The sequence below is a fragment of the Vombatus ursinus genome, unplaced genomic scaffold (genome assembly GCF_900497805.2).
Source record: "Vombatus ursinus unplaced genomic scaffold, bare-nosed wombat genome assembly UNPS02014807.1, whole genome shotgun sequence".
Taxonomy (NCBI): domain Eukaryota; kingdom Metazoa; phylum Chordata; class Mammalia; order Diprotodontia; family Vombatidae; genus Vombatus; species Vombatus ursinus.
The window spans coordinates 41,720,258-41,734,585 of record NW_020954585.1 but is presented as its reverse complement, the minus strand read 5'-3'; the positions used below and the strand labels follow the sequence as shown (position 1 = coordinate 41,734,585).

The window sequence follows — 14,328 nt, the reverse complement described above, 5'->3', positions numbered from 1 at the left end:
TCCTTCCTTCCTTCCTTCCTTCCTTCCTTCCTTCCTTCCTTCCTTCCCTCCTTCCCTCCTCTCTTTCTCCCTTTTCTATGTGTTAGACCTGCTCCTGGCATCCCCAGACACCCGTTAGCTTTGGTGGTGTCACTCAGGGCTAACCACACCGAATTTGGTTTCTGTCTCAGACAGTGGGACCCACTTGCCTTGCCTCAGGGAAGAGATGGATACTCACTGAGAAGAAGGCCCTCATCGGGGCAGCTGAGGCACTCATCTTCAGCAGGTCCTGTGCAATGAAAGCATTTCATGTGACAAGGTTTACAGTTCTGGGTCTTCTCATCCTTGTACTCAGAAGGGCTGCAGTCCTTGTGAGTCACACAGGATCCCAGCCACGTCATTGCTGTGCCTTCTTTACAAGAAGAACACATCCAAGAAGAAGAACAAGTCTTACAGGTCTCGTGGCAACCTGCAGCGGGACAGAAGGCAAACCTTGAACTTCATCGCTTATGACAACATCTAAGAAATTCTTATCTAGTGCAACGGGAAGATGACTGACTTTTGAGTCAGAGGCCCTGACTCAGATTCTACCTTTCTCACTACCTTGTCCTGGGACAACTCGCTTAACTTCTCTTGGCCTCAGTTTCCTCATCTTTAAAATGGGGGATTGGACTAGATGATTTCAAAGATTCCACGCAGCTCTAAATCTGCTATCTTTTCATCCATTCTACTACCATATTCCCTAAAAAGATGCTGCAGCCCAATTCCAAGAGGGTGAGACCAGTTATCCAGCTTAGGCCGGGACATTTCTGGCCAAGGTCTAAGGCTCTAGAGTAGAGTGTTAAGTCCCCGGGACAAAAGGGGAAAAAAATGTCTTTGCTGTTACTTTCATTGTCGTCACCCAAGGACTCTTCCCAGGACAAGAGTCTTAGAAATATGGCCTTTCTCCAGGCAGTTTTGATGAAATGGAAAGAAACCTGGCCCCTAACTCAGGGAGCTGGATCATCTCCATTTTGGCTCTGCCACTAACTACCTGAGTGACTTTGATCAAGTCTCTGAGCATCATTTTTCTTGTCTGTAAAATGGGCATAATACTGCCTGTGTAACCTACCTTACAGAGCTGTTGTGATCATTTGTGCTTTGTAAATGTTGAAGCACCACCTACACATTGCTTATTATTATTACCAATTTGATCAATAGTAAAGTATTGTCGTCTCAGGTCTAATCATTGTGATTCCAAACAAAATTATTTTACCATGGGTAGGGGAAGGTTTGGACAGATAGGTGATGGAATGGATAGAGCATCAGACCTGGAGTCAGGAAGACTCATTTTCCTGAGTTCAAATCCAGCCTTATATATTTACTAGCTGTATGACCCTGGGCAAGTCATTTTACCCTGTTTGCCTCAGTTTCCTTATCTGTAAAATGAACTGGAGGGGGAAATGGCAAATCACTCCAGTATCTTTGCCAAGAAAACCCCTCATGAAGATCCTGACATGACTGAAAATGACTGATCAATAATGGGGGAATATTCATGAAGATATGAGCTACAAATTAGTCCACAGTAATTATCAAAGAAAGTAGATGTAGAACCCAGGTTTGCTCATCTTAGAGGCCAAGTCTTCTTCAGGTAACTTGCTTTTGTATTTAGTCACCTTCACATTGGAAGGAAGTATGGTCCAGCAGAATTTGGTGCACGTGAAGTCAGATGACCTGGACCCAGCTCTATCAATTATTACTTGTGTGATGAAAAGTAAGCAGGCAAGCAATAAACATTTATTAATCACTTGCTGTATTGCAGGCATTGTGCCAAGGGTTAGAGATGCAAAAACAAGCAAAAAGAAAGCTAGTTTCTGCTCAAGAAGAGCTTACATTCTAACGTGTGTTTATGTGTGTGTGTGTGTGTGTGTGTAGCCATATATAAAATGGCAGAAAGACCTGAGTTCACATCTGGCTTCCAGAGGTTCCCAAACTTTTTTGGCCTACTGCCCCCCTTAAAAAGAATTTCTCAGCGTCCCCCTGAATATCTACTTTCTTTAACACTTTAACATTTTTTTTGTTTGTTTTTTTTGAAATTTGCATCATTTAAAAAAATACCACCCCCCAGATTGTTCTAGCACCCCCTAGGGGGCAATATTGGCCTCAGACACTTATAAGCTGTGTGAGCCTGGTCAAGTTGCTTAACCTCTTCCTGTCTCAGTTTTTTCAGCTGTAAAATGCAGAAATATTATAATCCCTACCTCCCAAGGTTGTGGAGGGGAACAAATGAGATAATATTTGTAAAGTGATTAGCACAGTGCCTGATACATAGTAGGTGCTTAATAAATGTTTCCTTTCTTTGTCCTTCTCTTCCTTCCTCCCTCCTTCCCTCCCTCCTTTCCTTCCTTCCTTCCTCCCTCCCTCCCTTCCTCCCTTTCTTCCTTCCTTCCTTTCTCCCTCCCTGCCTCTCTTCCTTCCTTCCTCCCTCCCTCCCTCCCTGCCTCTCTTCCCTCCCTGCCTCTCTTCCTTCCTTCCTTCCTTGCTTCCTTCCTTCCTTCCTTCCCTTCTCCTTTGTAGGTTTGAAGTTTAGAAGAAGTCACTTTTGGTAAAAGTAATGATAATAATATCAATAATCTCCTCGTGGCCACACTTCCTGCAAAGAACCTCTCTGAGCTTAGTGAGGTTAGTTCTCATGGAGACAATCTCTGCTTCCATACTTAGGGGCTTTCTAGGTTAGTAGGACAAACCAAAGTTTAGCAATTACATATTTTATAATAGCTATTGCTTCTCTGGGCCTCAGTTTCCTTTGTAAAATGAGAGGATTTGGTTAGATGATTTCTTAGGTCTTTTCCAATTCAAATTCTATGATTCTTAGGAATTATAAAATCAAACCTCTAGAGCAGGAAAGGACTCCAGTGGTCAACTTGTCTAATTCCCTCATTTTACAGATGAGGAAACTGAGGTCTAGGGAGGTGAAACAAGTTGCCTGAGGTTACATTGATCACAAGAGATAGAGTCTGGATTGAACCCAAATTTTTGATTCCAAATCCAGTGCTCTTGCCTCGGATAGGTGCTGTTTTCACGAAATAGGGCAAGGAAGTAGGAAAGAACCTATTTCTTCTTCTGCCAGCAAAATTGGGATGGTGGGCACTTTGCCTATCACTTAGTGTCTTTTCCATATTTTGGTAAGGCTTTAGAGGGGCACTTTGGTAGAGTTCCACCTGAAATGGCAGTAGCATCCTTCCCACAGATAGTTTAAGGGTGTTGTATGCCGTGGAGCCCACTCATACAAGTGAAAAGGCTGTGGGGGTGTGTGTGTGCAAAGCCAAAGAAGTCTACTAACTATTTAGGGCTCATGATGCTCTGCTCGGTTGCTACACAGCCAGAAGATATTTGTCATAGGTAGAGTATCAACCAGAGGATCCCTACTCTCCAAATTCCTTTCTGTTTTGCAGAATGTCTGAGGTTCCTATACCAGGACACCAAATCTTATTCCATAATTAGAGATTAGATTTTTTTTTCTTTTCTTTTTTTCTTGGTGAGGCAATGGAGTGAAGTGGCTTGCCCAGAGTCACACAGCTAGTGAGTGTCATGTATCTGAGGCCAGATTTGAACTCAGGTCCTCCTGGTTCCAGGGCCGGTGCTCTATCCACTGTGCCCCTAGAGATTAGATTTTAAATGCTACAGCCCAGGAAGAGGTAATACCTAGAATTAAATTCACTCTGGTGTATAAATGACTGATTTCAGACCTTTTCCTGAGAGTAGGAGAGGTCACAGGATTATAAATCTAGATTTAGAAGTCATCTAATCCAACACCCTTCATTTTCCACGTGAGAAAACTGAAGCCTAGAGAGGTTGGTTTTTTTGCTCAAGGTCACACAGATAGTAAGTGACAGAACTGGGATTTGAACTTAGGTCTTGTGACTCCAAATTCAATGTCCTTTCCACTGAGGGAAGGGAATAAGAATTTTTATAGTGCCGAGTATGTGCCAGGCACTATGCTATGTGTATGAGGCTAAATTTGAACTCAAGTCTTCCTAACCCTAGGCCCAGCACCCTGTCCAGGGTACCACCTAGCTGTACAGGGAATAAAAAGCAGGGGAAGACTAAGTACCTGCAAGGAGTAGATTTAGGAGGCATCATGGGAAAAAGGCTTAAAAAGGGAGACTGATGGCACTGAAAACAAACTTGATCACCTCTATAACACTGCCTAGAACCAGCCAAATTTAATGTCAAGGACATATGTTTCATGGGTGGGCAAATTCCCCCCACTAAGCTCATTCTGACCCATCTATAACTTACAGTCTTAGAGAGCTAACGTAGTCGAAAAGGCTGCTTTCCACTCTTCTCTCCCTCAACACACCACCAAGTACAATGCATCATACTCCCCTGTAGGCTTTACCTTTGCAGTCTCTGGAAGCCTTTTCATAGTAAGTCCCATCTGGGCATGCAGCCAGACACCATCCATTATGGAGGACCAAGGAATCAGGGCAGACTGTGCAGTCATCATCATCAGGACCATTGCACTCCTTACAGCTCCCACTGCAAGGGTGACACTTGTAGAAGTCTTCATAGAAGCCAGGGGGGCAGTCCCGAAGGCACATTTCATCATGCAAGAAGAAAGGAGGCATGCATTCTAAATCACAAAAGAGAACAACAGGTTACCCCCCTTAAGAAATAGGGAATACATTAACTTTCCAGAGACATGTCCTTTCTCCCTAATAGGGCATAAGCTCCATGAAGGCAAGACCACATTTTTCCCCCCTTTGTATCCCCAGTCCTTAGCATAGTGTTTGGCACATAGCAGGCACTTAATACATATTTCTTGAATTGAATTTCACGGTATACCTTGGGAACCTTGAATAATAAAATATTAACTCAATAGCTGGGGATCTTCTAGACAGGATCAAAGTGCTTCACTCTAGACACACACAATTGGTTTTTTTAAAATTCTGTATCAGGGAAGGAACAACCTGTTTTAGAAATCTAATCCTGTATCAAACCCCTCACAGTCCGGATGTGATTCTGTTTGTCTGATATAAACAGAGTCCATATTTTGCCTTGGCTTGATTCCAGGCTGACAAAATAAAGTAGTCCTTAGCTTTCTACTCAGTAGCCTTCTTCCGCTGATTGATATACACTGAAATAGCCAACTCTGTTCACTCATCATTGGGAAACTGAGACCCACAGCTCTTTCTGGATACATGAATCTGCTGTTCCCTTGCCCCTCTTTAAGTGGAGGGCCAGAGGGTCAACTTCTCCCTCCATCTCTCCAACTTACCTTTACATGTTTTCTCATGTATGCACTTTTGACACATCTCTGGACAACGTCTGCACATCCCGTCCACGGCAACGTGCCTCTCAGGGCAGGATTTCTGGCACACGCCCTGGGCCAAGACCAGGTCCTTTTCACATGAGCGGCAGTTGGTGGCATTTCCTTCACATGTTTTACAAACTAAGTCACAGGGTTTGCAAGTGCCATTTTCTGCATAAAACCCCCTACAAACGGAAGAAAAGAAGCTGATGAGTTTGGGGATTTTACCCATGCTTCGTGCCATGTGGGAGTAGAGATATTTCAGTACTTCAAAAAATCCATATTTTTGCCAGAATATGGGCTCTCACTATGCTGATGTAAATGACAACCCTTTCATAATTTGGTAGAGAGCATTAGCTGGCAGTTTTTGTATCTAGGGTAAATGTGTCCATGAATGCTATTGAGGAGGTGGGGCTGGTGAGGCAGCGGCTCAGGTAGAGCCTGCCTTGGGCTGAAGCCATCAGTTTTCCATCTGCTAACTTTCAAACCCTTCCCATTTTTTGGGGTCTAAACCTGTGATGTTATTGGTGTAGGAAAATCCCTTTACCAATGCAGATCTACAACTCTTCTGTGACTTGTAGAGACTTTTCTGGGGGCACTCAGAGGTTAAGAGACTTACTCAACATCATGTATTAAGTAAATGTCAGAGACAGGATTTGAACCTTCCTTACTCCTAGGCCTGCTCTGCATTCATTATGCCATGCAGATAGCTTCCTATTTTCACTATTTATTCTTGCTAACCAGATGCTAAACTGTAATGCTGAGGTTGTCAGGGGTCTCTAAGTTTCAGTTGTCTTCCTGGGACACAGTCTTTTCTGCCCTGGTTCCTGCTCTGCTTTAGTAGATGGTTTAATGAGTTACTGTGCCCAGAACAATCCATCACCCTGGGCCAATCCATCTGGCGATAACCCTCTCCAAACATGTAGTCTTTCACTGGGGCCACACTTGAAATCTGTCTTGCTTGGAAGAATCCACCAGAACTCACATTCAATTAGCAGAACCTTCCCTCCATAATGACACAATAGAGTAGGACTACAGTGTAAGTATGGTAAATATAATTAGTACTAAAAATGGAAAAAACATATACTAAAAATCAAAATGATAGTAAATATTTGATAGAATATAAAAATTCCTTGAGAGAAGAGAGCTATTTCCTTTTTTATCTTACCTTTATCTTTTATATGTCTGGTGCCCAGCACAGTGCCAGACACATCATTAGTAAACTCTTTTAATCAATAATTATTAACAATTAATATTTTAGCATTAATAATACTTAATTATTAATAAAATCATTAACAAACACTTGCCGATCAATTAAATATTTAAAACATAGTGTACTGAAAAGGACAGATGTAGCAAGTAGAACAAAGACCAAATTTTTTTTTATAACCAGATTTAATTTCTTGGAAGATAAGTGGTGTTTATTTGTATCTATAATGTATACTTCCTCTTCCAACTCCTTTTTCCTCCTCTTTGGTATCACCTTCATTTAGTGTAATTAAATAATGTATCAAAATAAAAATTTCATACACAAATAACTTGGCCTCATATATGGTTAATGTGTTAGAAAGTGGGAATCTTTCTCTCAGTCCTACCCATGCATTTCTTTTCAAAAAAATTCAGTCTACCGTTTAATTTTCTTCTATAATTAGAGGATCATAAATTCAGAGCTAGAAGGGATTTAGAGCCCATCTAATCTAACTCCCTCATTTTACATATGAGGAAATAGGCCCAGAGAAATTATGAGACACAGTTCTCGACTCTGCACCTACCGCTCCTCCTAGCTTCAACTTTATGAACCAAGTTTACTTCTTCCAAGTTAAGCTCATCCCCTCTAATCTCATCAATGCTGCAGACTCAACCCTTGATTGATACCACCTCCCTTGGCCTCTTCTTCCTTCAGATTGGAGGGCTTGGCAAATTCCTCCCAATGCTTTCTTTTATAGAAGGCTGAAACTGAATGGTTCCCCCCTTCTTTTCCTGCCTCCTTTTATGCATTATTTCCCCCTCCGTAAGCTTCTTGATGGGAACAACTATCTTTTTATTAATTGTGTCCCTAGTGCTTAGGGACAGCTAGGTGGCACAGTGGATAGAGTGCCAGGTCTGAGTTAGGAAGACTCATCTTCCTGAGTTCAAATCCAGCCTCAGACTCTTAGTAGCTGGTTGTCTTGAGGCCATGGTTGTCCATGGGTCATCATCCTTGGGTCTTGCCACTGTGGCCCCCTTCCCATGGCCCATCTTTCCCCGGCCTATTCAGGCATGAAGAAAAGGCTTTCTTGGATCAAGCAGTCGCCCCTCCCAGCACAGCTGCACTCACGTCCTCTGAACTGCTACCTCCCCCCATCAACTGATTCTTACTTTGGTGAAAATATTCCTAGTCACAGTTCAGGAAGAAACTCTTTCTTACAGATGAAACTGGATGAACAAAGCCATTGCTAAACTGTGGAGCCAAGTTGGCCTTCTCTAATTGAATTTAACATTATAATATAAAACATAGGACAGCAAATATATTGGTGCCAGTTTTTGTAGGGCCCTCGAGCTAAGAATGGTTTCTACATTTAGCTCTCAGGCTTACAAAAGCTGGTTGGGGCTGATTTGCATAAAAAGCAAATAAGGAAATGAGCCAGAGGGAAACAGACAAGCAGGACAGCTTCGAAAGTTACACGTTGAATTTATTACAAACTTTAAAAGAAATGCAAGGTTCATGTAATAGTGATTCACAGTTTTATGGACAGTTCTCTCATATTCTGCAAATATGTGGAAATGATTGTTTAGCTTGGTGTTGGTGAAGTTTAGAATACATTTTTTAATTAAAAATATTATATATTATGTAATTTTGTTGTTATTTTTGTTATTGAGTCATTTCAGTCACATCTGCGTATAAGTCACTGTGCATGACTCTAATTATAAAAAGACAAAATGAAATAAGCCCTTGTTCTCAAGTAACCTACATTTTACTAATCACCCATGTTGTTGTTCAGTTGGGTCTGACTATTTGTGATCCCATTTGGGATTTTCTTGGCAAAGATACTGGAATGGTTTGCCATTTCCTTTTCCAGTCCATTTTACAGATGAGGAAGCTGAGGCAAACAGGGTGAAGTGACTTGCCCAGGGTCCAAAGCTAGTAAGTGTCTGAAGCTGGTTTTGAACTTAGTTCTTCCTGACTTCGGGCCTGGCACCCTATCCACTGCACCACCTAGCTGCCCCCCAAATATTTTCTATTAAGGTATTCGAGTCTTTATTCCAGAGTCATTTTATTTAGCTTCAGATTTGCTATATGTGTTATCCATTTTTTCAGTCAGTTACAGCCCATTGGACCTTAGTTTGAATTCTCAAGGTACCAGATTGCTTTTATAATAGATTGGCTTTATGCAAACCAGTAAGGATTATTATCCATCTAATCAGATTGTTTTTGAAAGATAAGCTTCATCTTGCCCTCAGGTGACGGCAGTTCCTGAAGAGTGAGGTCAGAGCAGCCTTATTTCTGGAAGAACAGGGTGGAGATGGAAAAGGGGAGGATGAGGCCTCAATCTAAGATGAAGAAATCATAGTCAGGGCAAGCCATAGATCTCAGCAAGGGAGGACAGGAAGGGAGCTGGAACAAGAGATCTGGCTGATTCTGGAAGAAACTGCAGGGAAAAGTGTGTGTTCTTGCCAAAATCCTGTTTGTGATCACAGCTAATTCAAAGATAAAGCATCATCAACTCAAGTTGAGGAAGGAACCCACCCAGAAAGTAAGGTCAGGAGAGTGTTGTTCATAATGGCATTGGGCTAAAGGAAGCACTTACACATAACACTCCTTCTATCTTTTACTTGAGTCTAAGGAATTTACTTTCTTTTCTCCAAAGGGAAATAGGTTATAAAAACAAAAGACAATAATCTATTTACAGCCAATTTCCCCCACATGGGGAAAAAGGAATTATAATTTGGTCCCTGCCTATTTTCTTAAGTTCAAACCAATTTTGCAAAATTGGGAGCTATGCTTTAAACAAATAATCTAATCCTCAACTTCAAGCTATTAGATGAACACCCAAACCATGGCTGCCATGATTTAGGGGAGAAAATAGTTTTCTCTAGTGGAAAGATGGGTTAAAAGCAGTAAGGAACAAAGCTAATATGTAAACCACCCACAAGCTTCTGTTTCCATCTCATCCCAGAATTTGCAGGGTCATCAAACTATTTTGTCCTCTTTCACATGGCTCTGGAAGGACAGCAAGTATAGTTGGTTACTCCAAAGACCACTGGGCATTCATTGTTTGGGTGTGTAATTACCTCACGGGGTTGTTCTGACTCTGATCTTGGAAACAAGAAAGGATGCTGGGAAAGGTAGATGGCACAGTGGACAGAGTATTGGGCTCAGAATTAGCAAGATCTAAGTTCAAACCTTGCCTCGAATACTCACTAGGTACAGGTCCTTGGCTAAGTCATACAACCTCTCTCATCCTCATTTTCCTCATTAGTAAAATGAGGGGGTTGGAATTTATGGCCTCTAAAGTCTCTTGCAGCTCAAAATCTATGATCCTATAATTGAATGAGGGAAATACAAAAAAGTATCTTAAAAAAATGAAGAAATTCCAAGTTAGAAGGGACCACAGAAGCCATCTTAACCCAACCTGACAAAGAGTCCCATGGATAACAACCCCAAAAAGTCTTCATCCAACCTTTGTTTAAAGTCACCAAGTGAGGAAGGACCACTATTTTCTGAGATTAGTTCCAGTTGTTATCAGCCAAAATCTTCCTTTCTCTGTAACTACTGACCATAACTCTCAGTTCAGCCCTTTGGGGCCAAGTAGAATTAGTCTTATATCTCTTCCACCAACAACCCTTCCAGCAATTTTGCAGTAGATAGAACACCAGACCAGGAGTCAAGAAGACCTGAGTTCAAATGAGGCCTCAGACACTATCACTAGCTGTATGACTTTAAGCAAGCCACTTCATCCTGTTTGCCCCAGTTTCCTCATCTGTAAAATGAACTGGAGAAGGAAATCACAAACCACTCCAGTGTCTTTGCCAAAAAAAAAAAAACCAAACCCAAATGGGATCACAAAGAGTCAGACACCACTGAACAACATTTTATCTCTCCCTACCTCCCTACTCAAGTCTTCTCTTATCCAAGCTGATCACCTCTAGTTCTTCAATGAATTCTTCCAAGGTATGATCTCAAGGACGTGCATGATCCTAATTAATCAATCATAATAAATGAACATTTAATTTAGTAGCAGTGTCACCCACCTTTGGACATCCTCCAGCTGATCAAGGTCTTTCCTAATATAACACTCAGAGCTGAAGAGGATACTCAAAATATAGTCTGACCAGGACAGTAGAATTATCTCCCTCCTTATTCTGGACACTCTCTATTCCTCTCTTCATCTTTATCTCCTTATTATCCTTCTTCACCTTCCTCCCACTTTCTATATAATCTTTTTCCCCTCCCTACCCCAGTATGGCTGTCTAGATAATGTATCAAAGGGATAAAGGGAAAGCAAGGGAGGAAGAGGAGCTAATGATTTGATTAAGCATTGCTAGGCTAAACAACAGGTAAATTCCATCTTGATAAAAGTGAACAGGAAGGCACTGATCGAAGTTACTAAGAAGGCTGGAGAAACCAAAAGCAAGAGATGACAGGGAGGCTGAAGTCCCATGCAGTTCCTTCCCTTTCCTGTCCTTCTCTGCTGTTTATATCCCAGGTATGTTTTTGAGCTAAAATTGTATCTTGTTCTGGTCCCCTTTACCACCACCACCACCCCTTCTAGTCAGTGAAGTAAATTTATAAGTAGCTAGTATTAAGTAACAATAACAGGAGGTAAGATTATAAAAGGGAACCTGGAAGTCAAGTACAGACTGTCTCCAAGATCAAAGGAGCATAATTTGTAAACTGTAACATATATTAACCAAAAATCACATCTTGTTAATATGTGCTAAATCAGGTGAAGTTATATATGTCTGGTTCTTTTGATCTTGTGATATATAGATTTCAGATAAACTCCAGACATTTGCAGTAAGACTAACAAAGCATCAAATGGTAGCGATAATTTTGAGATGCTTTGGATTTGTTAATTTCAAAGTGTTATTGAACTAACCCCAAGGTGGCATGGATAAGAGTTAGTCTTCCCCCCTCCAAAACAAACCCTATAAAAATGAGACCTCAAACTCCTGCCCTCTGCACCTCCCAGCACTCTTCCAGCTTCATCTGGGCCCATGGTTATGTGACTTTTCCCCTCGCCATTCTCTTCCTTGTTGCCTACCTTCCTTCACCACCCTATCCCCATCCCCATATTAGCTGCTTCTTTATTGTCCCCCCCTCCCCTTTTTCTATGTTTGTCTCTGTACTTTCTCTGTCATTTCCCCGTTCACCTTCTGGACCTTATTAAAGTGTAATTGCAGCCTCACTTCCTGCTACCATTGTGGTCTCTCCTGGAGAGTACCCAAAAAACCAGGCATGCTTGCCCCATTTCATAATTTCATAAATTAATTACCAACTCAGTTTTGATATTTAGTTTTGTATCTTAGTTGACTCTCTTGGTTAGGTCTTATTTTCCTACAACTGAACTGTGAACTCCAGGAGTGAGGACCCATAGTACCTTCAATAGGAATTGACATATAGTAGGTTCCCAGTAAATATTTACCCAATTTAATAAGTAAGTTCTACTTTCTTTGCCTCCTCCTATGGTCCTTTGTAAAATGAGGGAGCTGGATTAAAAAATTTCCAAGATGTTTTCTAGCTCTAACATCCTATGATTTTATGACTATAACTATTACATGGAAGCCAAAAAAAAAATCTAATGCTATCCTCTGCATTAAAAGAAAGGAAAAAAGCATTTATTAAGTACCTACTACATTCCAGGTACTGTACTAAGTGCTTTATAAATATCTCATTTGATTTTTACAACAACTTTGGGAGGTAGGTACCAATATTAATCCCATTTTTCATTTGAGTAAACTGAGGTGGACAGAGGTTAAGTGACTTTCCCTGGGTCACATAGCTAATAAGTGTTTGAGGCCAGATTTGAACCCAGGTCTTCCTGATTCCAGACATAGAGCTCTATCCTCTGTAGAGTAAACAAAAGGAGAGAAGTGATAGTTTTACTGTATTTGGTCCTATTAGAGCACATCTGGAATGCTGTGTTCAGTATTGGACATCATATTTTAGGAATAATATTAGTTAAGCTGGAGCCTATTCAGAAGAAAGTGCCTGGCTAGTGAGAGGGTGAGAGATGGTGTCATAGAAGGATCAGTTGAAGGAAATGGGGATGTTGGCTTGGAAAAGAGAATGTTGAGGGAGGACATGATGGCTGTTTTCAACTATTTGAAAGACTATCACATGGAAGTTAGGTAAGCCTAGTTCTGCTTGGCCCCAGAGGGCAGTTAAGAGTAATGGGAAGTGGCAGAGAGGCCGACTGAAGCTCTACTGCAGGTAAGGAATACCTTAAGTCTTGAGAGTGGAACACTCTCCTTTGGGAGCTGGGTAGATTTCTTCTCACTGGTGATTATCAAGCAAAAGGGTGGAAGACCTTTGCCAGTAACATCATAGAGGGAATTCTTGGTGAGTTATGGGTTGGATGAGACGGTCTCTGAGGTTCGCTTAACTCTGCAATCATGTGATTCCATTCTGTTTTTAAGCCTCAGTTCCCTGTCTACCTATTCGGAAAATGAGAGACCAGCCCCTTCACCTAAAAATGGAAGCACAGTGCCTAGCCTAGCACTTAGTCACTTATTAAAGTTTATTTATTAACTCACTGAATTGGCCTTAGTAAGCAGCAGTAACTGGTTCTAAGCACACCTGATGAAAAATATGATTAAAGGAGCAGAGCTCTCTCTGAGCCAACAGGGAGAACCATGATGATATGGATGATAGACAGAATCAGGAAAACACCTTCATCTGAATGCTGACGGAAATGATCTGTCTTGTTGCTGTCTGTGGAATCATCTGTATTTTTATTGACTTTCTTTTCTAGGGAAAAAGTTGAAATTAACAAGAATCTGGAAGACTCTGGAGAACTCAAGTCATCATGAGTCATCAAGGAGAACTTGCGAAATGAGGAGGGCTGATGTTCTGAATTTCTTTATTCCATGAGCCCAAAGTATATCTGGAATGCTTAATCTACTTTTGAACTAATCGAGGGCCAATGACTTAACAGCAATAATGAAAGATTTGTTTGAGAGTTTGATAACAGGAAGACAAGGAAATTTGATTCTGGCTTCTGGAGAATGCTATTAGAGGGGTGTTGGGGTCCCTGAACAATGGTGACAGACAGAAGAAACCCACGTGAATAAATGAAAAAAAAAATTAAGTCCTTTCTAATGTATGATACTGTGTTAATTGCTAGAAATACAAATAGAAAAAGTGAGACAGTTCCTGTTCTCAAGATCTCCCACTCTAATTGGAGAAGATGACACATACAAGAATCCTAAGGGTTCATTAGTACGGTGATTGAAAAGGTCTGAGGTCTTTGGGTAGTAGGTCAGACATTTATGGGAAAACTTTTTGTAGTATCCAAGGATTGAGAACAAAGTAGGTGTCCATCAATGGTGGAATAACTAAACAAATTGGGGGACATGAATATAAAGGAACATTACTATGCTGTAAGATGCAATGAACACGAGAAATAAAGGGAAAGAAGACAAGACTTACGTGAAATGATTTGAAGTGAAGTAACCAGAGTCAGGGAAACATTATGTCTGCTAATAAACAGTCCTCAGAACAATCCAAAATGAATGATGTGAACATTTTAAAGAATAAGCTTGAATCTCCAAAAAGATATGAGAAGACCCTTCCCCCACTTCTTTGTAGGGGTGAGGGATCCATTTGTGTGGAATATTACAAAAAATTTCGTATTTTTGATGTATTGATTTTGTTAGAATTTTTCACTTAATCCTTTTTTCCTTTTCTTAAAAAAATATGAGGGATAGCTCTCTGGAATGGGGAGAGGGAAGGATACAGAAGGAAATTTAGGTGATATAAAAACAAAAATCATCCATACAAATCCTTTTTTTTTTGTAAAATGAAGAAGAGAGAAATATCTCTGGGTAGGGATAGAATATTCAAGGATTGAATC

The 14,328-nt window shown here is 40.9% G+C and overlaps 1 protein-coding gene across 1 annotated transcript in view; it reads right to left on the bottom strand.

The window, feature by feature from the left end:
• The window catches only part of PCSK5 (proprotein convertase subtilisin/kexin type 5), a 608,686-nt gene that overhangs the window by 23,564 nt on the left and 570,794 nt on the right, over positions 1-14,328 (bottom strand). The window contains 3 exon segments of the mRNA XM_027875021.1: positions 218-448; positions 4,361-4,594; positions 5,240-5,457. Coding sequence (XP_027730822.1) covers positions 218-448; positions 4,361-4,594; positions 5,240-5,457 — 683 coding nt within the window.